At 43.4% G+C, this 27,094-nt stretch overlaps 1 protein-coding gene across 6 annotated transcripts; it reads left to right on the top strand.

Moving 5' to 3' along the window:
* The first annotated feature begins 61 nt into the window (after positions 1-61).
* Positions 62-26,644, top strand: ASB9 (ankyrin repeat and SOCS box containing 9). 6 transcript variants are annotated; one of them, XR_012645412.1, is made up of 8 exons: positions 62-3,214; positions 11,749-11,828; positions 12,544-12,651; positions 13,879-14,029; positions 15,448-15,582; positions 17,818-18,009; positions 20,965-21,082; positions 23,873-23,983. XR_012645412.1 is itself a non-coding variant. In XM_074993249.1 (7 exons), exons 1-6 carry the CDS (start codon positions 3,121-3,123, stop codon positions 18,018-18,020), a joined length of 771 nt encoding a protein of 256 aa, XP_074849350.1. In that variant the 5' UTR covers positions 62-3,120; the 3' UTR covers positions 18,021-18,061; positions 23,873-24,004. The 6 variants fall into 6 exon arrangements, 2 of the variants coding, with proteins under 2 accessions (XP_074849350.1, XP_074849325.1); XR_012645411.1 differs by having other exon boundaries at positions 17,818-18,061; XR_012645410.1 differs by lacking the exon at positions 20,965-21,082 and adding an exon at positions 24,566-26,644 and having other exon boundaries at positions 63-3,214; positions 23,873-24,070.
* The last annotated feature ends 450 nt before the right edge of the window (positions 26,645-27,094 follow it).

Here is a 27,094-nt window from a genome sequence, read left to right as displayed (position 1 = left end):
GGTTGCATTTGCATGCCCCTTCCAAAAGGGAAGGGCAGTGTAGACATAGCTATATTGACTAGCAAGGGAGAGAGTAAGTGGAATCTGTGAAAAAATGATTAGTTTGGAACAATTGATAAATTTGAAGAAAAAACATAGATTGGCTTGTCAGTAAAAGAGAGAGATGCACAGCTGTTGCTGTCCCTCCTGGTAACTATTGTTTGCACTGGTTTTGATAATAAACAAAAGTGCTTTTATTATGTATAAAATAGGATTTAAGTGGGTATGAATGACAGATGGATAAAAATAAGTTACTAAGCTAAAATAAACAAAACACACCAGCTAAACCTAAGGCATTAAGAGAAATTGTTACAAATCATAATTACTCACCATAGTCCTTGTTGTAGGCAGAGGTCTGTTCCTAACTGTCAGGGTGGTCAAGTACTGGAATAAATTGCCAAGGGAGGTTGTGGAATCTCCCTTGCTGGAGATATTTAAGAACAGATTAGATAGATGTCTATCAGGGATGGTGTAGATAGTGGTCGGTCCTGCCGTCGGGGCAGGGGACTGGACTCGATGGCCTCTCGAGGCCCCTTCCGGTCCTAGTGTTCTATGATTCTATGAAACAAATACATTATCTTGTTAGTCTTTAAAGTGCTACAGGACTCCTTTTTGTTTTGTTAGAAATTGCCCATTGGCAACAGGGAGGAGTGAGGATTCTGGGCTTATTTGAAAATGTCATATTCTGACGTTGGTAGAATGATGTTTTGGGATATTGTATGCAGGGTACAGATCATGCAAGATTCATCTGTGGCTTGCAAGAAGGCCCCCAGTGGCCCCAAAGCACAGGCTGACAGGATGGTTGTGCTGGGGAATAGCTTCAGCCCCCCACGTCCTGCAGAGATATAAGCACTGCCTTAGGTAGGCAGCAGGAGAATGAGGAAGGAAGGTGGGTCTCATGGGAATAGTAGCTGGGTGACTCAATTGGTTTTACTACTTCAGACAGGGGTAGTTGTTCTTCCAGCTAGAGTTGTGGCCGTGTCACATCATCTGCCTCAGCTTTGGAACCATGTTGCTTCTTAACCCCTCACCTACTGTCCAAAAGAGCCCTACTCTTAGGGTGCGCTGCAAGACGAAATGCTTTACTCAGGCTTTTGGGGATGGTAGAATCCAACAAGGGCTTGTGTTTGCGGGTATTGTCAGGGTTTGGCTTTCATCTTTGCTTATGTTCTGGTTTGGTGGTAAGGAGCAACCGCCAGGTTTGTCTTTCCCGCCGTGCCACATCAGCTCAGCTTCTTCAATGCAGCTTGATCGATGTTGTACATCTGGTGAAGACACCCGACGCTGATGGGCCCGCACTCCCCTGTCAATGTAATTACTCTTGCTAAAATGGGAGGTGGAAATCATGTCAGCAGGACAGCACTGCCCACAGACATAATCCAGTTAGACAACACTTCCAGTCGATGTGCCCTATGTTGCTCATGGGGTGGTTTTTCCACACCATGGAATGAGACGTTACATTGACGTAAGCTGTCATATGGACAAGCCCTTAGGCTATGCCAGTACTGCACACTTGTGTTAAGTAATCAGCATGCAGGATAGCCCAGCCCAGCCCAGGTATGACCAGCCCTGTAGCAAAGCCCTCCTGCGTTACTGCATTCCCCCTGTTTGTGCTCGCACACAGGAGAATCTGGAAGCATGTTCTATGGGTCTTTGTGGTGAGCTACTTCAGATTTGTTCCCAGTAAGTTGTGTCAATTGCTGGAGAACTTGTCTTGTCTTTGTGAGGAACTGTTGGAAGGCATTGGAGGACTATGCCTCCATTCTCACTACTAAATGGTCAAGTTCCAGGCCACATGAAAGGGGAGTTTGGATTGTAACCACCCCTGAATTGCGTAACTAATCTGGTTTTACAGCACCTTCAAACCTAGATCAGAGCGGGGTGATCTCAAGCTAAAACTCAGGTGAGTCTCCAGGTTTACTGTGATGTTACATGGTTGATGTAAATGTATTTGTAGTCAAATGCACAGATGCCTTTTTATGTGCTGTCAGTAGAAATAAAATGAAGTCAAATTACTTAGTTTTTGAGGCCAAATTAAAAAAAATGCAATTTCTGGGTACAGCATGTAACTTTATAAAGACAATCAGTTACAAATACAAGTATTGCATCCTTACTTGTGCTAATATATATATATATATATATATATATATATGTATGAGAAAATATATTTTGTACTTGTAATTTATTTATATGAACAAAAAAGTACAATGTTGCAATGATCTGTGAGTAACAAAGTTGCACATAAACCAAGAGAGGTGAGGATGAAGACGTTTTGAAAATTTAACCCTGTTTACTTATCCGTCGTAGGTTAATTTTTGTTTAAAGTGAAAAAGCACCTAAAGTGACTCGTTGAAATGGTTGGGGGGAAATATACCTACATAATACTGGGCTTTTCATGCCTTGGAGACAATAAAATACTTCCTTTGGAAAGTACAGCTCTGTAAATATCTGGTTTCAATATTATTATGTCATGTGGTGTCTGCTGCTGTGTAAAAGGAACTCAATATATCATTCTGTGCATGCAGGCAGGAACTTTTTAGATAATGTCAATTTTTGAACATGGGAGTCACAGTAGATATAGGAAGAGGGGTTTGTCTCAAAATAACATTAATATGATGCTTCTCTTGAAACCAAAGCATTGAACACTGTTATCTCTCTGAGTTGCTTTTACAAATTCCTAGAGGCAGAGTTTACTCAACAAGTTGAGCTGGCACTCTCTTGTTTTTTTGGCAAACTTAGAAGTTCCTTCCTGATAAAAGCAGAAAGCAGGCTAGCTGATTGGCCATGGCTTCTGAAAGGATGTGACATCAACCACCTCTCTCATGTTGTACAGTATGGTCTGTCTGATCTCTCTCTGTACACCAAGTGAACTGAGGAGGTATTTCATTAAATCTGCACATAGATCCCTGAGTTACTCTGAAACTGCTGCTGGAACCAAATTCCAGTCTGCTTGACTAGCGCACACACAATTTGCTTAATAGATTACTTGCATAACTAAGATTTTCATCAGGGAGGATGGAATTTGAACTCTGAAGACCAACTGTGAAGTGAAATAACAGAAATTTGACTGACCAGTGTGTGATGGACGGTGAGGGAGCAACGGGAAATGCCAGTAAATTGCAGGGCGTGGAAGGACAGTCATTTGCAACTTCTCTATCAAACCCACTGATGAGTGGTAAGTAATGTAACTGTATCTATTTAAATAGTCTTCTGGGTAGCTTTCTGGTGGCCATGAAAGGGTATGGATGGTATCTATGCAGCACTCCAGAGGCATAATCTCCCTGAAGGCTTGTTTACATGCAGTTCCTGGCACATATCTGTGTACATGTTCTTGCGTTTCACATAGGATTTATTATGCACTATTAATGCTTTCTGACAGTAAAACCAAACTTCATTTTAAGCATTTCCCAAATATTAGGTATCTGTGTAAATAAAATAAGCATTACAATCTGACCTGGACATAACTGAAAAAGAAGTTGCAGGGTGGGCATGTTTGGTTCGTATTATTGCCAGCTGAATGCTCAGTGCTAGCTCAGCGGAACAAGTTCCTCTTTTGTTTTTGAGGGTAGATTAAAAAATCTTTGCTAGTGACATTACAGGCATTTAGGGATTGTTCTCAAAGGGCCGGGGTGTAAGCCCCTTTCTGTCTGTCATGGATGAGCAGTTACACATTCAAGTTGCCCCAGTCTGCTCACACCTTTGAATAAGAGACTCTCAATCTGCTCCAAACTGTTGGAAACCTGAAACGGTGTAAAAAGACACTATCTTTTCACATACAACTCTGTTAGTGGTGTTTCACTTGGCTGTGTTCTTGGGGAGGCTATGTGTTCAGTTCATGGCCAGTGTACTGGGGGAGGAAAAATAAAGACAACATGCAGGAACACTGTAATATTCCTCTTTCTGTCCTGAGATCTCTGGAAATCTCCCATTTTTACTAAAAGAAAAAAGAATGATGTGGTTAGAATGTGAGAACTACAAGGCCAGCTGCGAGCACAGAAGTGACCCAGGTGTCTCTAGTGGTGCCTTGCTGTTTAGGTTGATTTTGTTTTGGGGAGTGAGGAGACAGAAGAGTTATAACAACAAAATCCAGAAAGAGTGTGGATTTGAGATGGAGTCTTATTAAATGAATGGTGGGTTTCCAGCAAATGCAATGAAGGAGGAAAGTCTGTATTTGTACAGAGCCTGCACAGTGGGAGCCTGGTCTGTGACTAGGCTCGAGGATAATACAAATAAGCACACGCTGAAGCAAAGATTAGTGACCTTAATTTAAGCATTCAAAATAACTTGTGGGCAGGAATTCTTCAGTGAAGCCTATGAAATTAGACACCCGACTCTCACTGAAAGTCAGCGGGAGTTTGATCACTAACTTCTTTACGGTTGAGATAGTCCAAGGGACCTAAGCTACTGTATAAGATCCCTATGTACATTCTCCATGGACTAAAGGCAGAGGTGCCAACTTTCTGATTTCCCTGAGAGTGCTTGAGCTGTGGGCCCTATTCCTTGTTCACCCCTTCCCACACAGCTTCATCCCCTCTTTCCACCTCTGCTCTGCCATGCCCTACCTTTTCCCACTTCTTCCCTCTCTCTTCGTGCCCTGCAACTCCTCCTCCTCTCCCTCCCCCAGGTGCCAACAAACAGCTTCAGTGGCAGGTGGGAAGGCTGGGGGGTGACGAGGATCAGCAGGGCCCTCTGCAGACTGGGGCTTGGGGGAGGAGCCAATTGGTATGGCCAGCCAGTAGGTGCTCAGCACCCACTATTTTGGGTTTTGGTTGGGGGGGATCTTGGGTGGATTTCGAAATACTGCAAGTTCACTAGGTAGGTCTTGTGCGGGAATAGTTGTGTGTATCTTTGCCTGGCAGAATTCACCAGGGGCATAAGCAAGCTCACCGCCTTGCAGTCAGTATTCATGTGCAGAATAGATTTTAAATATTTTTGAAGCCAGTATTTGTAAATTTAAAGCAAATGGTGGTTGGTTGGCATTGGCTAGTGACTGTATTTTGTGCAAAAGCTGGGATCTGTTGCGAGTTTGGAAAACATTAATAACTTTTAACACAGCTGCTGCATGTACAGTACTGAGCAGAAAATGGGTTTAGCCTCATTCATATGCAAGCCCCTTGCTGACATTCAGAAGTCCCATAATGGCATAAAGGGGTCATAAAGGTATCCCCTGGAGCAAGACGTGCAGAAGATAGATAAAAGGCAAAGAAGAACATATGCGGTGGGCGATCCCAGGGCTTGGGGAGGCAAACACTCTCAGCTCTGCCCTGCACTATGGCCACGAACCTCTGCTCAGCCCTCCCACCCCCAATGGGTCTGTCTCTACTGCCCACTAGCCCCAGATAATGTGGTCCCAGGCAGCCGGCAGGAGGAGCGACTGCAGCTCACCCCAGCCCTGGAACTCTGTGGAAGTGCCAGGTGATGGGGACCAGCCCCCAGGAAAGTATGGCAGCGCCAGGTGAGGCTGTTTGGGAACGCGTTGCCTTCCCTTGCCTACCATATTCATCACCCATGGCTACGAATCCCCTCATGAGGCCTGATGTAAGCAGGTTGTTAGGGAGTGGAGCTGAGGGCAAGAGAGGTGTGTGTATAGGGGAGGGATGCTGGGCTGTGGGGTAGCTGATAGAGCAGTCTGCAAAGTTTCTGTGAGCTAGACCAGTGTTTCTTAAACTATGTGCCATACAACACTAGTGTTCTGCAGGCAACTCGCAGGTGTGTGGCGGGCAAAGATGTGTGGCGCGTGTGTATATTTTCTGTTATTAAAACCAGGTGCAATGTTACATCTCCATTGCTATGATACCCGATTAAATTACTTCCTTTTGGTTTTGCCGTAGATCTTGCTGTTTGGTTGTGTGTGTGTTTTGTTTTTTCAAAGAAAATGTTCAGAGATGTTCCACATAAAAAATACGGTTGTTTGGTGTGTTGTGGTCTCAGAAAGTTGAGCTGTTGCTGATTTCAACCATCCCTTCCAGTGCCCAGGACTGGGACGGCACAATGGTGAATGGAACTCACGTGAGCCCCACCCTGGCCTTGGTCTGAGTTCTGTGCTGTGCCTCTTCGTCACACTGTGAGAAACGACTGTCATCTTCCTTGTGGCAGGAGTGCTGGAATGCAGTTCTGGCACACTGAAGCCTGGGCTCAAGGGGAGGAGACCCACATAACCCATGGCAGACTCCCAGAGGTCTGGGGAATCTCACACTGTTAGGGTGACCAGATGTCCTGTTTTTGAAGGGATAGCCCCATATTTGAGACCCCTCTCCCCCCCCCACAGGTATCCCTAATTTTTCTTATAAAAGGGCAAATTGTCATGTCTTTTCTGTCTTTCCTCTCCCGGCAGTACTGGTGGGTCCCTCTGCTGGCCTGATCCTTGCTCTCCAGCCCACCCATCAGCAGAGGGTGGTGGGGATCAGCGGCTGACAATGAGGATGAATGCTCAAGGCTGGTGGTTGGGAAATGCTGCAGTGTACGAAGCCAGCCTCTCCCTGCTGCGTGTGCCACCTCTTGGCCAGCAGACCTCCCTCATCCCCCACCTCCCCATTTCCAATCAGCACTGGCTGCTTGCTGCAGGGGCTGGTGTGTGCTGACAGGCAGTGACTGATCACATGTTGCCTCTGGTGCCGAGCCATTGGCCCTTTACATGCTCCCCGCTCCCTGTGCTCTTCCTGCTGGGCCCCTGCACCCTCTCAGCCCTGCTGCTTCTCCATATTCAGCCATCCGCCCCATCGGGGTGTATTCTGCTCCCAACACTGTGCAGAGAACCAGCCCCAGTCAGACCATTCAGCTCACCAACAGCCTGGCTGGCTCCTTCCTTCCCCCACTGCCTGGCTGGGCTGGGCACCCAGGGAAAGCTCAGGACACTCTGTCCTGGGAGGCTGTGGGGTGCAGAAGGAAACTAGCCCTCTATGTGCCAAAGCCCCACAAGGCACTGCTGCAGGAAGTGTCTCTGCTCCTCACCTAAGCCCTGGAGCCGCAGGGAAGAAGCTATTTCCAGCCTGTTCATGCAGCCCCTGGGTAGGGCACATATCACCCTCATCACATGCTGCCCAAGGTCCTGCCCCTGGGAAGCACTGGGCTGTTCTGTCCCACAGGTGCTTTCTCCTGTTGAGCCACCTCTGCAGCTGGGTTCCCTTCCTTTGGGCTTAACACATTTCTCCCCATGCTGTGGCCAGCAGTAGGTAGGAGGTGTTAGCTGCCTCTCTGCAGAAGGGCGGGATGGGCTTCCTAGCCACAGGGGAGTAGTCTGGGGGAGGGAAGGGGGAAGAGATGACCTCTGGAAAGTTGTGAGCCAAATCATCCCTACTGTCCATCTCCACCGCCTGCAGCTGGAAGCCCTTCCCTCCTGCGCAGTGCCAGAAGGCTGCTGCTGGCCATGTTCTGGCATGAACCTTCACAGACATCTGCGAGGGGAGTGACCCTGTGTGTTCCCATATGTTGCCTCAAGAAGGCACCAAATGCCAGGAGAGGCAGGTCCATTCCAGAGATCCAGCCAGGCATGGAGGGTGGAGAGCACTGGGCAGAGAGGGTTGGGTCAGGTCAGTCAGCAACCCCCCATACTCATTTGAGAGAGGTGTACAGGAATATATATATATATATATGTGTGTGTGTGTGTGTGTGTGTGTGTGTGTGTGTGAGAGAGAGAGAGAGAGAGAGAGAGAGACCTCTCTTCGTACAAACCCCGAAGATAAGAAGGTAAATAAAAAGACTCCAGCTACCCAGTATTTCTTTTTAATAGGGCCTCGGTCAGTTTGATATTCATTTGAATGTTTGTACTGCACAGGTCTGATTGACACTGAATTCACTTGACCACAAGTAATTTTGCCAGGTGTCTTGTATTCAGCATAGGGAAATATGGGCCACCTTACACACTGGGATCCACAGTCCCAAAGTAAATCTCCACAAGTACGCTGCACACGGAAACACTTGAAAGCTTAGTCTGTGCATACAGTTCCAGGTTATGATGGCACAACTGTACACATCACTCTTGTGGTTACTATGTTGTCACCTGAAATTCATCTGAATGTATACAATAGACACACAGTTCACACCTGTGTGCATAATGACCCATATTTGCATTCTACTGCTGTCAGGATTAGGTTAGGACATAAGAGGCAGATAGCAATAAAAGATAGGAAAAATTGTTTCTCAATCCAATATTTTGAAATGACCTGTAAACCAATCTCTGCTGAACCTGGTGCGGACATTGTGATGGCACAGGTTTCAAAATGGGAGTGTCTGAAGGTTTTGGAAGAGGCTTAATACAAGTGATGACGCTGCAAATAATGAATGAGATGTCAAGAGAGTCTGAGGAGGCTAAGACTGACTCAGGAGATTAGGAGAGGTGTTTGGTGTAATCCATTAGTGACATTCTCATCCCAAAATGTTATCCTGAGAAAACACCAGTACCTGCATTGATACTAGTTATTATATTAGAAGCTGATGGAACTTTGCTGACTTGCTTGTGAAAAGAAGTGAGACACTGAAAAACTACCAATTTCTTTTAAAAATGTGGTTTTTTTCTCTAGAAATACAGTACCACACAACAGGTTATTCAGAAAGATTTATTGTACGAATATTGGTAGTCAGTGCATGGAGTAAAGGTTCATTAAAGATATATCATGCCTCCCGTTTGGCCTTTTGACTCCTCTAAATTCCACAGGCCTGAGCAATCTATTTTTTAAACAGAGAAGTGAATCTTTCTGCCCCCTTAAATTCATGATCTTTGTCTGCTTCCCAGTCTTTCCTTCCTCTGCTGAGCTAGTTTCAGCATTCCTTTTTCTGAGACACCACAGGAGATAAAGAAATGTTGGGGTCTGTGAAAACACTGGGCCACCAGTGTGTCCGTGTGTGATGAAAACCTCTTACTGTAAGTGCTTTATTCCAGCTTCCATTCCAGCAGCTAGTTCAGACTTGTCTGTCAACATGCTGTACCAGTAAACCTATTTCACTCTGGCCTAACCTTACTTTCAGCTGCTCACTTTTTACTCCAGCCTTTCTCTTTGTCCCAGGATAACACCACTTTTAGAATAAAAGTGGTTGACTTCTTATTTCACTAAATGCTTCAAATTCCTTTCAATTTACTTTATTTGAGTAATATAATAAACCTCATAGGTTGGATTGTTGTTTTCAAAAATTTAATTATCCCTCATATCTGCTTTGTTACTTGATAAACTGCCCAGAGGCTTCAAGTCTGTGAAAGGCCATAAAGTTTGTCTAATTTTTGTTGCTTAATTCATTATTTCAGACAGAACAAAAGCATAAGTCACCTAGGCTACCCTGACATCCCCATTCCAAAAAGATTGCCATTTGTGATTTACCTACTACAGACCTTTCTTAATATAAATATTATGCTAGTATATGTCACAACTTGCCTTCTCTTGTCTGTCTTGTGTCCATGAAATAACTTTCAGTTGTTATAACTGAAAATGAGTCATCGAGTGGTTATGGTCCCCGCTAGATGAGTCAGTGGAGATGATACCCAACTAGCAACTGATGGCTTAAAGTTAGTGGCTGCTAGCACTGCATTTTCTGTGTCTGGTCCATAACTTTCACATGTATTTGTTCTTTCTCTCGATCCGCCAGAGCTAAGATTTGATGAGCTGATGTGCCTGCTGAATACCTCAGATATTCTCTTGAAAGGGCAACGGATTTTTAGTGGTTTATTTGATTACTTATGAGGGACCCTTCATGGTTAAATGTTGTATTTCAAATATGTGATACTGATTTCAATAGTGACAAGTATCAGGGAGTAGTCATGTTAGTCTGTATCCGCAAAAACAAACAGAAGTCCTGTGGCACCATATAAACTAACAGATTTTTTGGCGCATGAGCTTTTCTGGGCAAAGACCAACATTGTCAGATGCATGAACACGTCTGATGAAGTGGGTCTTTGCCAGCGAATGCTTACACTCCAAAAAATCTGTTAGTCTATAAGGTGCCACAGGACTTCTCATTGATTTCAACAGTGCAGTCAGATGGTTCATGCTATAAAGCCTTTTGTGTTGAGGCTATTGACCTTTTTGCTGGTATTTCTGTATTAATACAGGTGCCTAATGCCAAGAGATACAGTTTTTAACTAAATAAATAATAGATTCACCAACCAGGAGAATTAAACATAACATCCATCTGAGCAATTCATATGTTTGTGTTAATCTACTAAGTCCAGGAATGACTGGCCAGTCTTACGAAATGTTTTGAATTGCCATTTCGCCTGACAAATGCAGAATTTCTTTCTCTCCGAAAAAAAACCCTTGCCAATTCCCCTGTTAAATTTTAACCAAAACAAATTCCCCATTATAAAAGACTTTTTTTCAGAGCCTGTCGCAGCTATCCCATGCTGACAAATTTCTAGGTAACACTTTTTCCATCAAAACATTATAAATGTCAGTGCATATGAAGTCAGTGCTTTTGCAGACTGTGTTCTTCTTCTGGAGATGTTGTGTTACATGTCAATTTTTAAATACCTAGACTCTCTGGAACCAATCCTCGAAATCTTAGCTTGTCTTAGGACTTCATCTTTCTGAGGTATATAAACTGACTTCCATCTATTGTACTGTACATGGCCCTTCAGACAAGACTTAAACCCAAATATCTGTTCCTCTTTTGTGGACATCAGTGATCTCAGAGTAGATATCAGATATCTCCTTACGTCCTTGGATGAAACTTCGCTTCCCACACCCATGACTACAGTGTGCTGGTTCCCTGTATTGTTGCAAAAAATTGTTTGCCTTTCAATGTTTTGCTTTAGGCCTGAAATCATGCAAGGGAATCCAGGGGGAGTAGAGCACACAAACAGACTGCCAGGCAAGGCACTTTGAAAGATGGGGTTATGGTTTTCTTAGTTTGTTTTTTAATGAAGCTAAGACAGGATAGAATTTAGTGGGCCAATGTTATGATGGCTTAGTGTTGTTCCAGGGGAAATTACATGGAATTTACCTCTTGGGGGAACCCACTGGTTTAAATCCTTCCTTAAAACTCACTTTCCCCAGAAATCTCACCAAGGCTAATTCAAAGCAATTCAATCTGCCCATTAAATGTTAAAAAATAGCATGCTAAATGTTAAGACCAATCCTTCCTCCAGGTCTCCCCTGTTCATTTTGTAGCTAATTTTATAGCTTTAATGGTACAGGGTGCAGAGCAGACACTTAGTTCCTACTGTCATTACAAAAATACAGACTACCAAAAGTTGAGGTACTAAGTCAATGGATAACACAATTACCCCTGAATATTTTGGCACCAACCACCATCAAATGCTGTTAGTTCTAGCCATCTCTGGCTATTAGTAAATAATTTAGCAGTTGCAACCTTTTCTAAGTATCTTCTTTCTATGATAATTGGTAAACTTATGCTGAGCCTGACAAATAAAAATAAGGTTGTGCTGTATACATCACTCTTGTGTTCTCCAATGGGACTTTAGTTGCTAGTGCTTGTTTAAAATACAATTTGCAGGCTCATAAAATGAATCTTGCTTTCTTCTTCCCTCCAAATGAATTAAGGCTGGCAGCTCAGGTAATAAAACATCTTGACCAAATTCATGGCTACTGCTAAATGCAGCAACAACTCAAGTAATGTGTAAACTAGTGGAAATCAGAGAATACTTGATCACATGAGAAGAAAGCAAGATTACTAAATTTCCTGCAGTCATGCAGTTTAGACAAAGAAAGGCAGTGAAATAGTCCAGGAAATTCTTGACTCTTGTCTTTTCTCTTTTTGCAGATTTCATTTCAGACTGGTCCCCCTTACATGATGCTTCTATCCATGGGCGTCTGCTTGCTCTGAAGAAGCTGATCAATCAGGTATTATTTAAATAGGGAGATGAATATTTTGCTTACTTCGCTCATTGATCCCATTGTTTAATGTAGGGTGTGTTTTATATTGTAAGCTATCTGTAGTTAATACAGTGAACTCCCCCTATAATGGATGGGTTTATTATAGCCAGCTTATTATCTATGCAAAGCCATATAAATGAAAGCTTCAATTCTTCAAGGAAAAATGCTTAATTCTTGCACAACTAGTCCCATGAAAGAGTATGGGACTACTGCTGTACTTCAAGTTCAGCATGTGTTAGTGTTGCTATATTCTTCTTTCTCCTGTCAAGACTTTGAAGGAGATAAGTTATTGAGGAAATACCCTGTGTCTGATCTTCCAGATCTCACAAGATTCTGTCACAGTTGAAGGATTTGTGGCAGAGCCAAATAAAACATTTGCAAGGCAAGGTTTGCTTTTCTATCAAAATTTGATCCAGAAACAATGATGGTGTCTGGAAAACAGCTTGATAAAATTCCAGAATTTCTTGATAAAGTTGCATATAAAATCTTTACAGAAATTAAAAGGTCACTTTTATTTGAGAAGTAGCAATTCTAAATCTTGAAGGAAAAGGTTATATGGCATAGCGGGTGATGTAATTAGCTGGAAGCTAAGATCATTCAAAAAATTAAAATATTTAAGCACTATGTAAGTGGTAAGAATTACTGTTATTGCCTCCAATAATATTTTTTGTTGTTTTACAAGGGCAGCAGTGTTAACCTCATTACAGCAGATCGTGTGTCTCCTCTTCATGAAGCCTGCTTAGGAGGCCATCCTGCTTGTGCCAGTGTCCTATTAAAACATGGTGCTTGTGTAAGTATGACAGATGTTTACTAGTGTATCTCTGAAGCTCAGTTTTCCCTGTGGGTTAATGGAGTTAATGGGTTAACTGGTTAATGAAGGATGAGACGGAAACCATAGGATTGCATATTGAGAGATCCACAGAATGTTGTGTAGGAGGCATGTGTGATCTGAAGAAATGTACGACAATAAGTTAAACAATAAAAAGACCAGTTGTATTTTTTAAAAAGTCCCCTTTCAAGCTCCTGATGTTGTAAGCTATGTGAAATGAATAATCCTTATAGAGGTTTTTGAACCAAAATCTAATATAAATGAATATCATATTATGGTTCATATCATATTATATATTTATGGCAGCTATTCAGTTAGGCCCGGGGTCCCATCTGCTACTACTGCTGAGGTAGTGACAGTGGCAGCAGGGGCCCTGGGCCCTTTTAAATTGCAGGGCACTGGGAAAGCTGCCTTCTTTGCCCCACCCCATTGGCAGCCCTGAATGCAGTAAAGGTGTAAATATGCAGGGGCAGTGCGAAAAATAAAAAAACCCACATAAAAGGGGGAGAAACGGAGACAGTATGCAAGCAAAGTGCCTGGAGTGGTGATGAATATGAAGTCTCATGGCATTTCGGATAGTCAACCTAATAGTAAAAACCGAGCTAATAGAAAATGCTGTTGTTAATTTTTTTCCAACAGGAAGTATTGGCTTTTCAGTGAAAAATTTAAAACTGAATATTTTTATTGGAAAACCAAAACTGCTAATTCACAAATGTCAACACAGTGCCTACCTCCAGGGAGTTCTAGATCAGGTGACTCATACTCACATTCTCCTCACTGGGCTGGGCTCCCTGGCGGAGGGAGATATATTTGCCAGTGGTGCTAAGCCGCCATGGTACATCACGGTAGCCCATAGCCATGGTGCATTATGGATGATGTGTTCCAGCTGGAGAATCTGGCTCATGCAAGACAATGGGAGCATGATGATCCCAAACAACTCCCATGAGCAGCATGGTGATATTGCTGACTCCAGTAGTTTTCAGATTTTGGAAAAGAGTGTGGGTGTTTTTCAGTGAAAAGTTGATATTTTCCACAGGAAGTAGACACTTTTTGGAAAAAATATTTTCATTGAACACTTAAATTTACACAGAAAAAACAGTTTTGATGAAAATATTCAATCAGCCCTAGTCAAAATATTCCCACCCTTCTACTGTTTTTAAAGAAACTACTTGTCTGTTCTTCCTTTAGGTTAATGGAGTTACTATTGATTGGCACACTCCTTTGTTCAATGCCTGTGTCAGCGGCAATGTGGCCTGTTTGAATCTATTATTGCAGCATGGGGCCAGCCCACATGCAGCATGTGACCTGGCTTCACCTATCCATGAAGCTGCTAAGCGAGGTAGGTGACTCATGTTGGAACTGCTTTTCCTGTTACCAACGCCATGCAGTTGAAGCTCGCGAGAGAAAGAAAAGATCAGTCTATGTACTGAATTCATGTAAAATACAAATATATCATTGCCAGAACCACAGTAATTGTTCGTAGTGCTGGTATCACAGTTCTTGCCATTCTGTCTTCATCTGTGACACTTGCTCCTGGATTTCCTAAGCCCCTGAAATCCTAGATATGTGAAGTTACCGCTCTCAACTTCCTCCACTGTAGAGTCTGGCTCCCAAGCCTTCACACCTATCAAAACTACTGTCTGTGTGTGTGGTGGTGGTGGTGTCTGTGTGGCGGGGGGTGTTTCTAACCCAAACGTTGCCCTTGGGGCTTCCACCGCTTAACTACTCTCATCTGGGGCCAAGTGCCACATGCAAGTCTTTCCCTGTCTCGGATAGTATCCCACCAACCGTGTTGCTCTGGCCTCTGTCTACCACAGCCTGACATTCCAGATGGTAAAACTCGCTAAATTGTTTTGTAGGAGGCATAGGAGTAGAGAAGGAACTTGAACTTCCCTGTCCTAAATTAACAAACTTCTCAAACATGCAGAGATCCATGAAGAGAGAATTACTGTGAAGTTTTCAAAAGCAGTGGAAATCGGTACAAATGTTCAGACACTTCCTGTTCCTAGTAAACACTTCATGAAGCAAGGAATCTTATTTCTATTACTATTTTAGTCTTATAGATATTGAGAATGGATAGTGCCCTCCCATTAACTAGCAATCGGCATACCAAAGTGAGATCTTGGTAGAGAGCAAAATATATCGCTAATAAATTAAATAGATTCAGAAGAATGTCAGAAGCAAGTGGGGTGTCTTGCATGGACCTTCTCTGATTTGGTTTGGCTGTTCCCATTTTTCAATGCAGAATCTACCCAACAGATCAAATACATCCCTTTGAAGATGTCATGGCATAATTTGGTTGTGTGTGTAATCTCCATCCCATTGCATGATAATATTCCTAATGGCTATTGATCCTGTGACCAGACTAGAGATGGAAAGAGGAAATTGCTATTTCAATTTCTTGACAAGAGACTGGGAGAGAAGGGTCCATTATAGACAGGAAATCAAAAATGGCAGAAATAACTGTTTGGATGAGCTATTGTTGAGACTATTATTGTCTGTGAGCTGTCACCTGCTGGTTCCCTCCTCCATCCCATCAAAATGGTTCTTTATAGGATGGATAGACAAAGGCATATTGGATGTGTCAACATACTGGGATCCAGAGAGAGGATAAAAATAGAAATCTAAAATCTCTTGTCAAATCAAGGGAGATCTGCTGGTCTACACTTGAAGCATGGGGCATTTCTGGGGCACAGAATGAGGGTCCTTCAGAAACCGTTTATTTTTATTATTTGACCTTCCTTTATCCTTTCAAAGGGCATACTGAATGTGTTGAATCCCTCATATCCAACGGAGTAAACATAGACTGCAACATCCAACATCTGGGTACTCCGCTTTATGTGGCTTGTGAGAAAGAGCAGGTAGCCTGTGCCAAGAAGTTACTTGAGTCAGGTAAAAAAATTAAAATGATCTTTTATTTTTGTAAGATCTCTGCATACTCTGGCCTCATCCAGCGCTTATGGGTGCTCACACAGTGGAATTTTGAAACACTTGAATTGTGTAGATAGTTCTGGGTATTGAGGTTGACTAGAAGGCATTTAGACACACAGCTTCCATTGAAACTAATACAGTGATCCTCTACTGCATATTACCAGTGGTACTTGGCTCAAGCACTATCAGTCACAGCATGACATGCATTGTGAAAAGTTTCATATTTTATCTAAATCGTTTGAGGAGTGCTGGTGGAAACAAAAGGAAAACTTGCCTTTTCTCACATTTTGCCCAGAGGGAGCTTTTCAATCTAAGAGGAGACGTTTTTATACAAAATTTGTGAAAAATTTTGAAAAATCAAATTTGTCATCAACATTTCCACCAGCTTCAGTAGAGGTGAAAATTAGAGTAACACTACAGGCATTTCTTTTGTCTCAAACAAAACAGTAGTGAGGCTTAAGGCTCATCTACCTGGCTAGTTCTGGCTGCTTGTGTGTAGAGGTTTCCTCTGTTCGTCTGCAGAAGGGCTTAATAGAACTTCTCGAGCCTTAAGGCTTTTCTATAATTACCCACGGATCAAGACTCTGGAGGCTGATCTTCTGAGGTTTCATTTAGCATGTCTAGCAGTGTGCCTTAAATCAAATTTTGAGGGCCCTCCCGTCAACGCTGGTATTCCTTGCAGACACAAGGAGTAAGGGAAGTTGACGGGAGCATTTTTCCTGTTGTCCTCCCACTGTGGAGATGGCACCAAAGTTCAAATCAAGGTATGCTGACTCCAACTACACAATTCAAACTTACCCCCTACTGTAGACCTGACCTTAATATTGTGATCTGACTAAGAGGTCAAAATGGTTGACTGGCATTAACTGGGTAATTTGGCAGTCAGCTTGAAATTCCATCAGATTTGGCTCTTCAGGGTGTGCAGGACATGCTTTTTTTGTCTCATCAGTGCTGGGAAAGGCAGAGATGAAAAAGATGAATATGGAATTTTCAAATTAAGGGAAAATCAGTGTGACAGAATTAGCACTTCAACTTGCTCTATGTTTTTGTTGGAGTTGAGGTGGGGGAAGAGTTGGGTGTCTCCACAGCACTATTGGAGCCTTGATAATTTCCTGTTTTTTCCCTGCTTTACATCTCCTACCTAGGAGATTTTTGTGGTGCAGGAACTGTACTTTTACCCATGGTTCGACTGACTCTTCTGAGCAGCCAGAGCTGTAACTGCTGAACAATTGCAGGAGCCTCCATTCAGAGGCTGACCATGCTGTTCCCACCTCACTACCTCCCTGCCAGCTCCAGATTGACATTAGGCATGAGTCTCTAACAGTGCAGTTCACCGTTAGTCCACCTGCCTCTTCATTACACATCTTACACTGATTTCGGAGGCACATGCCTCCTAGAGTTCACTGATGTGTAGCGGAGAGAAGGAGACAGAGCCTGGAGCACTGGGCTTGGGGTAATATCTGGGGCCTGAATTCACACCTGGAAAACAGTTTTAGTAAGGGAAAATAAGGTTGCCAGGAGGGTGGGTGAGCCAATGAAACTGAACATGTAATTCCCACCAAGGGCCTAGGTTGTTCAACTCAAACACTACATACCCCTGGTGCAGAGAGCCAGACTGCACTTAGCCCTGCATTTATGGGTTCTTTGTAGACCTTTACAAGGGCCAGTCGCAAATGTGGGCACCAGTTCAGCAAGATGTTTACCTATGTGCCTCACTTGCCACACAAGTGGTCCCGCTCAGGTCAATGGGATTCCTCATATATGTAATGTTGGGGATGTGCCTCAGTACTGTACTGAATTGGGGCCTTGGCACATGCAATTACATCATGCAAAGATTGGAACACTAGAGCAGCACCCACAGTCCTAGCAATTCCACAGGCAGTGGGAAATAGGATCTGGGGATTGAGAGTGGAGTTGCGTTCCCGTCTCTGCTCCACAGCATCCAGCAGACTGGCATGTGGCCCATAAAAATGTACAGCAAATACCGCTACTGTGTGTGGTTTCCCAGAGCAGAGGCACAGCCTCAGGAAGTGTCTCAGGGATCTTTCAGTAATTCACAGACCCTCCTCATCCCAACACAGTCAGTGGTTTAAAGCCATAATCAAGCCCCAGACTATTAACATCCATCTCCAGGATGGTCGAGTGTTGATTTTCTTACCTCATGTGAACATGTTCTTGGTTCAACTTTATTTTCAGGAGCAAGTGCAAATGGTGGCAAACATCTGGACTCTCCTCTCCACGTAGCGGCCAGGAATGCCAGTGCTGACCTCGTGCTCTTGCTGGTTGACTTTGGAGCAGATGTACAAGCTAAGAATACAGAAGGCCAACGGCCAGTGGAGCTGGTCCCACCGAACAGCGCTTTAACACAAATATTTGTGGGGAAAGAAGGTGTCCTTTAATATTTGCTTTATTCACAATCATAACTCGTAAGGAGGCTTGTGTAAGTGGCTGACAAAAGGGCATAATATTGATATAACTCAGAATTTGTAATAACTAGGCTCAGATCTGCCCTCAAATATTTGAACATCATGTCTATTAGCATCAGAATATTTATTATTATTAAAAGACTTTATGGAGCTGTGAGCCTTAGGAAAAACAAATTTCCAGTCACCGCAAATGCCGCAGAATATTATTGGGATCCCAAGCAACTGTGACAACCTCCACTCTCGGAGAATTTGTCCTGGGAGTCCAGGACATCAGTAAAATGATTTGGAGCTTGTGATGTGGCACAGAAAATGAGCTTAGGAGATGAAGTATTAAGCGGAAGAACGCTTACAAATCAACTGGGAACTTTCCTCTGTCTGACTAATGGTGTTCTTGGGACTGACCCTAAATCCACTGAAGTCAATTGGAAACTTTTCATTGACTTAGTGGGTTCTGAGTCAGTCCTGAGTTCCATTAAGCTCGTGATACATCTGAGATAAAAGAATATGTCATGCATGCCTAGAGAGCAGCCACAGAACCACATGTAACATTGGAAGGTCAGAGTTTGAAAGGACTGGGCAATAACTAATATATCTGAGGAAATACAGTAATTGAGGCCTGTATTTATAAAATTCTGGAGAACACTTTGCTAATGACTAGTGTTTCCCGAATGTTCTACAAAAGTCCTTTCGTGCAGTAAGTTCCAGGTTTGCTAGCAGCTGGTTTCTAAAGGGTCTGATCTCTCACATGGAAACAACTGAAAACAGATGGAAAAATATATACACCCCCTTGTTTAACCTTCAAGTTCCCTTCCCATAGTGTTACTTCCATCTGGTTTCATTCAGATTCATTCTGAGCTTATGGGGATCTGTCACACAGGCAGCAGGTGAGTGATAGTAATTTGCACAATTTTGTGCAGCCTCCCTTATTCCATTAGATTCAGTTGCTAATCAGATTTGTTTTTCATCCTGTTTTCTTTCCCTCCATCATCGTAAATGCTTGAAAGCCTTTTCCTATAAATGTGTGGGACATGGCAGTATCTAGGGGTTTTTGCCTCTGTAGGCTATTGACCAAAGGGCCAGCCCGCAGTCACCCATATGAATAGTTACAGAATGTTTTGTTACCCCATCTAACATTTCACTGCTTATGTTTTCTGTCTGAGGCTGTGTCCACACTGAGATAAAATTGAATTTAAAGGAGTTAGCTTGACATTAAAATGTCACTGTCTTCACTGTAAATGTCGTCAGCTCAATTTAATCTGCCTTAATAGCAATAACAAAATGTCAATATTAACAGACACGCATAGCATCAGTATCGAGGTTAAATTGTCAAATAAAGGGTAGTGTGGAAGCATCATTTCTTTCATTTGAATTTATTAGCCTCCACAAGTGTCCCCTGTCTATCCTACAAAGCTACGTGCTGCACCTGGCTCCCAGCTTCCCACTACTAGCAGGAGCCGGGAAACTAACCAGGGCTGGTGCATGGGGCCAAGCAGCTACAACCACGAGGGGCCAGGCACCCCACGGCCAGGCACCTCCACCACATGAGGCTAGGCACCCCATGGCCAGGGACTTCCAGCTGCTCAGGACTAGGCACCCTGTGGTCAGGCACCTCCAGTTGCTCAGGGCCGGCACCCCATGGTCAGGCGCCCACCGTGCAGGCACCTGCGACCAGGCACTCCTAGCCAGCAGGGTCCAGCGGCTCCTCCACTGGAGCCAGTGAGTGGCAGGAGTTTGGGTTTTTTTGTAGAGGGTTTTTTTGGGGTGGCAGGGGTTTTCTTTTTGTGGGTATTGGGGAGGATGTTTTGGGAGGGAAGTTGTGGTGGGACTGAGGCTGGAGGAGTCTGCAGGGAAGAGGAGTAAACCTTCTCATTTAGCGGACTATCGGGAAGAACAGACTACCTTTCCCTCCATTAGTGCATTAAATGGAGGGCTTACTTTAATAGTGGGAGCCAGGAAGCTGACCAGGGCTTCTGCGCTGTCAGTTTCTGGGTCTCCCAAGCTGCGGGACTGGGGAAACTGACAGCACTGCTGCACCTGGTTCCCAGCTCAGAATGTGGGGCTGAGGGAACTGTGAGGTAGTTTCCCACAATGCACTGCTGCAACAGTCGATGTTTGCTGCTTTCAGTGTGGAAGCAATATGTCAAATTTGTTGGGAGCCTGTGGGAAGTGAGGATACTCAAAATGGAATTTAACAAAACTGTCATGATAAAATCTATTTTAGTAAATTAGAATTTATCTCGTAGTGTAGACATAGCCTGAATGACACAGATAGTTAGTTATGCATGTGGTCTGATAACTAACTAAAATAAACAAATAAAATGTCATTACATTCCTGAAAGAATTACCTTGAATTTTTGTTTAGTTTCCAGGAGAGTGAAATTGATTTTTAATTAATTAATTAAATTAATTTTTTTAAGAAACTTCTTTTCAGTGAAATATTTTCTGCTTTTATGGGACTGTTTTAAACTTGTAAGAAGCTCTCAAAAAGGCATTTACTTATGGTAAAGTTAAATAAAATGGACAAAATGGAGCACACGGTGTAATATTGCAATAGTCACTCTGGTTCCCAGTGTTGTCAACTTTAATTTCAAAAGATGAACTGGGAGATTAAATTCATAACTTAGTAACAGTTTAAAATCTCCAGCTGAGCAGAGAGAGACACTGGATTAATGGTTTACTACAACAATCTGTAACTCATTAACCCCCTCGTTTGGTCCATGGCTGAAGACTTGAATGGTCCCTTAGAATACGTGCTAACTATTTATGCCAAACTATCTGTTGCCCCTTACATTTAAGCTAGGTCTACACTAGGCGATACAGTTGATTTCAGATAGACAATTCTAGCTATGCCATTTGTTCAGCTAGAATCAACGTATCAGAACTGACTTTCCTCCCTACTTATTCTGAACCTCGATAGTCTGACGTGGACTGTACAGGGATTGACGGCTGAGCCCACAGATGTCAATTTTGTCATGCCTTAACCAGACGCACAAAATCGAAATCAGGAAGATCGACCATAGCACATTGATCTTCCCGTAAGTATAGATGTGCCTTTAGTTGTGATGCTTCCAGTACCTTTCCCTGGCCTGAAGAAGAGCTCAGTGCTCAAAAGCTTGGCTGTCTCACCAACAGAAGTCGGCCCAATAAAAGATATTACCTCACCCACCGTCTCAGTCTAATTGCAATTCTACCAGTTTCAGCAGGCACAGAGACCCCAAAGTAAGACGTGATTCTGGTCTGGATTCACCACTTTTTTGTCTTTCAGACTTGTGTAATGTGGATGTAAAACGCTACTGATCTGACTTAGAACAGTCTTCCACTCTCGGTGTACAGGTGTAAATGGTGTAAGATATAAAGCAGTGGAAAATGAAGGCCTCTGTATTTAACAGGTTCATTAATACGTGTCTCATTAATACAGCATGTTGACAGTGCCCTTGAGACAGCCACTTAACAGTAAAACGGGCTTTAAGGGAACCCCGCCAGCTGTGAAGAGCTGCTGAAAAAGTGGTGGCTGGAATATGAGGACACACTGAAAACAGCTGCTTTTTAAAATTGCTACCCAGAAGGTAGCCAGGGCTGTCCCCATCAATGCACAAAACATGCAGTTACATAGGGCACCATGAAATTTGGTGCTCCAAATTGTCCCATATTTCATGGTGTCCTGTGCAGCTGCATGCTAATCATAGGGTGTGGCAGCCACCATCCTCAGTCCTTGGCCAGCCCTCCATCTCCACGGGCTGCGCCCAGCTGCTGCACACAAGGTGGTGGTGAACAGTGTGAGCACAGGCCAGAGGACTCAGGAGGAGCTGAGGAAGGCGGCACCTCCACTTCTCTCTGGCTGACAGCTGTGATATCTGTATAATCGACATGCTGTATGATCCATCTGATTTGTTCTTAAATGCATCAAGGTAACTACATCTTAACAAGACGGATAAGCTCCATTAAGCATGTTGTGCTATTATATTTAAGTAAAGGATAAGGATTCTTTATCGAGCTTGCATTATCAGCATGAGACTAAATAATCTCTAAGCTTTAAATGAGAGATCATATATTGTGTCCCTTGCTCTGTATTTATCACTGTTATACTGTTATGAATACTTCTGTAAAAATCAGTGGACTGCAAGCTTGAATCTCACTCGAGGGACAGGCTTTTGAAGGGAGCATTAATCATCTCTTATTTTCAAGCAACATAAAGTATTCGACATTTGTCTTATAGCTTGTAGGAAAATAATACAGCTACTGATCAGACCTGTATAAGAATATGGACTAAGAATGACTGTGTGTGGTTCCAACACAACACTTTGTTGGAGGCTTGCCTCTTGTCTGGTCATTCACACCTGGGCAACATGGGGTTATATTGCTTCTACTGGGGCAAGGGAGAGGCGCTTTCTCCTCTGATAGTGTTTAACACCCATATTGCACTGGAGTGAATGACTGCACCAGGCGCACAGCAATGGGGAAAAGGTACCTGTGTGCCATTTTAAGAATTCAGCTAGGAATTTCTGGTGGTGTGTGTGCTTTTACTGTAAACATGGACCCCACACACAGTGGGCCCTGCCCTTCTTCTCCACCCACCCCTCAGATCTCCAGCTGGTTCTGCCCCTCTCCTCACTGCAGCCACCCTGCTTTGGCACCCCCATCCCCTGTTAGGCCCAAGAGCCGCCCCCCCACGCCCCACTTGGTCTAAACACCCCACCCCAGCTGCTCAGCCCAATGACCACCCCCTAACAAGTCGCTAACACCACCCCCCACCCAAACACCCTACCCACCCCCACTCAGCCTGAACCCTCACACACACTAGGCCCAAACACCCACCCTGCTGCAAGGCCCCAACCTACCTCCCTGGCCCAAACACCCCACATCCCAAGCACCCCTCCCCTGCTCAGCCAAAGAAGTGACCAACCCCCAGCCCCCACTCAGACTGAAACCTCCACCCCACCTTAACACAGCCCCCCTCAGCCAAACGCCCCACCCCCGTTTTGCCCAAGGACACCCTCCTCAGGCTCATCCTGAATATTCCCTCCCTCCTCTGCTTGGCCCAGGAGGGGGAAGATTACTGGGATGGGGGACAGGCAGCGGCAGTAGCCACAGGGGGTCACCTCCCCGTGACCTCCTTCTCCCTGCACTCACCACAGGGCTTTCTGCCTCAGTCTCCCAGCCAGCTGAGCCCTGCTTCTATGTGGATGACTGCGAGGCCGCCAGCTGCCCAGTGAGGCTCAGTGGGGCTGGGTGACATGGTGGAGCACCCCACGGTGAGTGCAGGAGGGCGAGGGAGGCGATCCGCTGCCACCACCTGCTCCCTGCCCTGCTAATCCCTAGCCAGGCCACTTGGGAAGTGGACCGGGGTCAGGGTGGAGGCAGAGCAGGGAAGGGGCAGAGCAGCACACCCTGCGTATGGGCCTGTTATAAATGATCATCTTTTTCAGAGCCAGCACTAGCCATGAGCAGACTAAGAAAGTGTTTAGGGTCCTGAGCAGCTCACAGGGCCCCCGATGCTCTTGTATATTTTATGTTATGGGGCCCTCCTGTTATTCCTGCTTAGAGCCCCCAGTGGGCGAGCACCAGCTCTGACCTCCCTTAAAAACCTCTACCTGCTCCAACCACCTTATGACTCAAATGATTCAGTAAAGAATTTGCCATAAGTTGATCTGACAGGAGCCTGCATGAGCTGAGAGGTTGGGAATGTTGCCTTTAAGTAAAGTTGGTTCAGACTGTACTACACAAAAGTCAGCCTTCTTACATAGTTACAGTTTCAGTTCTGTGACAACTCATCTTGGATCAATAAAAACAAATATTATAACTTGTCTTGTGATATTTTTTTCCAGGGCCTCTGACCTTGATGCAGCTGTGCCGCCTGTGCATTAGGAAGAGCTTTGGACACAAACACCATGATAAGATAACTGGACTTCTGCTCCCGGATGAGCTGAAACATTTTCTCCTCCACTTTTAAACGTGTTTAAAGCCATACCAGTAAAAATAAGGCCAGTTTTGTAATGGAAACAAACTACTCTTGCAATTTTACTGTGAGTCTTGTGGTGTTTGCTGTTTCTTTGAAAGCCCCAGCTGCTGGAGTCATATACTTAGAGGAGACTCTGTTTTCTTCAAAAAAAAAAAAAAATAATAAAATTCAAGTCTCCACTAGCTGTGGATAAAAACCTGATAAATGTGATTCAGCTCAGCGAGCAAGTAACAGGAGGACCAAATATATCATTTTTTAAGATTTAACCAGGCTCTAGAAGATGTTCAGTACTTTTGCTGCCCTTTTACATATAAGGAAAAGGGCAACAAGGGAGATTTGATGTGGGAAAACTGGTTAATCATTTGAAGCAGATAATTCAGCTCTTGTTTAAAGATGATCAGAGAATTTGCTGATAATTTCTTCCTTAGAATTAAGATTAGAATTAAAAGAAAAGGAAAGCGAGTGAATGCCAGTTATTTTATTGTTAGTCTATTTCTAGTATTCATATTTTAAACATGAAAATATTAACTAGTTCTTAAACAATATTCTGTGTTTGCAGACTACCCCAGTGTCCATATAGATGAACACCAGCCAAAGATGATCTGTTCAGACCTGCATCTGAAACTATGAAGTGTTCACATTATTGTCTCTATAGCACTGTTAGAATAGCTTCCTGCAGTGGGAAAACAACAGAAATAGTTTTAATCAGCCATTCGAAATACATATCCATTAATGTGTTTTGCGACTTAAAGGCTTCCTCTTTCAGTATAATTTCTTCCTTAAAGATACATTTTTCAAAGACACAGGTTACCACTTGTTGGCAAGGAGTGAATGTTGTTCCTCTCTATGGCTTGAACGCAAAGTGAAAATTCCTAAGGATTTATCCGCAGGTCATCACAAAGGACAGCTTCATTTTTTTACCCAGAAAATGTTACCAAACAGTTCATTTGAAGGATGAAAGCAAAAATCTTTCTTGGAAAAACATTCTCTTTCTTAACGTTTCCCGTATCCAAGAAAATAGAAATAATTATCTTCAGTGCATATTATAATAAATAATGAAAACATATAAGTACTTCAAAACTTTAATTCTTTTTCAGTCTTTCTAAACTAAAAATAAAATAAGGACAATGGTAATCTGCACCTTTTTTTTATTCTGTGTTAATTTGGATGTTGGTGGGCGGTCAACCAAACAAAAGGTTTTAAATTCTGACTCTGACTCTGCATTGTAATCAGTAACAAAATTCCTGTTGACGTTAGTGGAACCAGGACTTCATCCAGCAATACCCAATTTTATATTTATTTTTAATTGTCCAACAAGCTCTTTGACCTCTGAGCATGCTCTTTTGGGTGGAAAGAATGATTATAGTTTGTTTCAGCTATTCTGCCTCTCTGTGCACCTCTCTGCATTGACTCTGTTCAAAGATTGAGTCTGAATAGAGATGGATTTGAAGCAAGACCCCAGAACTGCACAGGGAATTTGGGTAAGTCTGGATCAGGGTTTGAGTACAAACTTTCTAGCCCCTCTCATCTCTAATTCTGAATCATGATCCTAAGTAATTACTTAAGAATTAATATACCAGGTGCATATTCTTCTGAGATAACTCCATATTGTTTGAGTGTTCTTTTAAAAAATGCATGTGTGGATCCAAATACTACAATTCATTAAATAATGTTTTCAAAATTTTTCCCCTTTTTCCAGTTGCCAAGACCTCACAAACAGAAGCTAACTGTGTTACTAACATGCACAGTGCCAGGAAATGGTTTGCATTCAGTGCTTGTGATATCTGTTAACGTCTACAGAAAGAAATACAGAGCCCTTAGCACCTAAATGGACACGCAGCCTTTCAAATAGAGCGTCTTGTTTAAAACTTTCCCCATACACCTATATGGTTTAAATGGTTGACAAACATGGACACTTTATTTGGTCTTCTGGTATGTAAAAAGAGCATTTATATCCGTACTTGGGCATACCACTGTCAGGTATAGGCTGTATCTATACTACCCCAGAAGATTGACCCAGTCAGTGTCTATCTTCCAGAGTTCAATTTCACACGTCTAGTATGGACACGCAAAATTCATCTCCCAGAGATTGCAGTCAACCCCTCTACCACTTGCGAGCCGCAAGGAGTAACAGGAGAGTCTCTTCCCTTCCCCAGTACAGACAGCCAAGTTAGCTGAGCTCAGATACGTCAATTTTAGCTATGCAATTGCCACAGCTAGAATTGTGTATCTGTGATCGACTTACTTCACCTAGTGTAGATGTAGCCATAGATGTACTGCATAAGGGCTTGATCGCATGTCCATTAAGTCAATAAGAGTACAGTAGGGTTTCTACATTCGTGAGGGTTCCATGTTGAGAACCCTCATGAATGCTGAATTTCACGAATATGGCTCCTGCCTGAAGCCCAGCTGCTGGCACTCCTGCCCGAGGCCCCAGGGGAGGTGGCCACTCAGCCGCTCACGAATAATTAAATTCGTGAACATTAAGTTTGTGAATCTTGATAGTCTACTGTACTTCCACTGATTTTAATGAGCATTGTCTCATGCTCCAAAATACCCCCATCTTAAACTAAAAATTAGCTCTGTAAATGTTATGATCAGAAAGGCTACGTCTATACTAGCCCAAATCTTTGAAATGGCCGTGCAAATGGCCATTTCGCAGATTACTAATGAGGCACTGAAATGCATGTTCAGCACCTCATTAGAATGCCACCAGCCGTGGCTCTTCAAAATTGCCACTTTTCATTGCCATGTGGCTCGTCCAGATGGGGGTCCTTTTCGAAAGGACCCCAGGAACTTCAAAATCCCCTTATTCCTATCTGCTTACGGGAATAAGGGGATTTTGAAGTTGCCAGGGTCCTTTCGAAAAGGTTCCATGTCTGGATAAGCTGCGCGTCAGCGAAAAGTGGCAATTTCAAAGAGCTGCAGCTGGTGTCATTCTAATGAGGTGCTGAATATGCATTTCAGCGCCTCATTAGTAATCTTCGAAACGGCCATTTGCATTGCAATTTTGCAGATTTGGGCTAGTGTAGACATGGCCAAACAGTAATATTTTTTTTTCTGAACAGTTTTGCCGTTTTTCTTTAAG

The sequence above is a fragment of the Carettochelys insculpta genome, chromosome 1 (genome assembly GCF_033958435.1).
Source record: "Carettochelys insculpta isolate YL-2023 chromosome 1, ASM3395843v1, whole genome shotgun sequence".
NCBI classification, from domain to species: domain Eukaryota; kingdom Metazoa; phylum Chordata; order Testudines; family Carettochelyidae; genus Carettochelys; species Carettochelys insculpta.
This window is presented reverse-complemented; position numbering and strand designations above follow the sequence as displayed.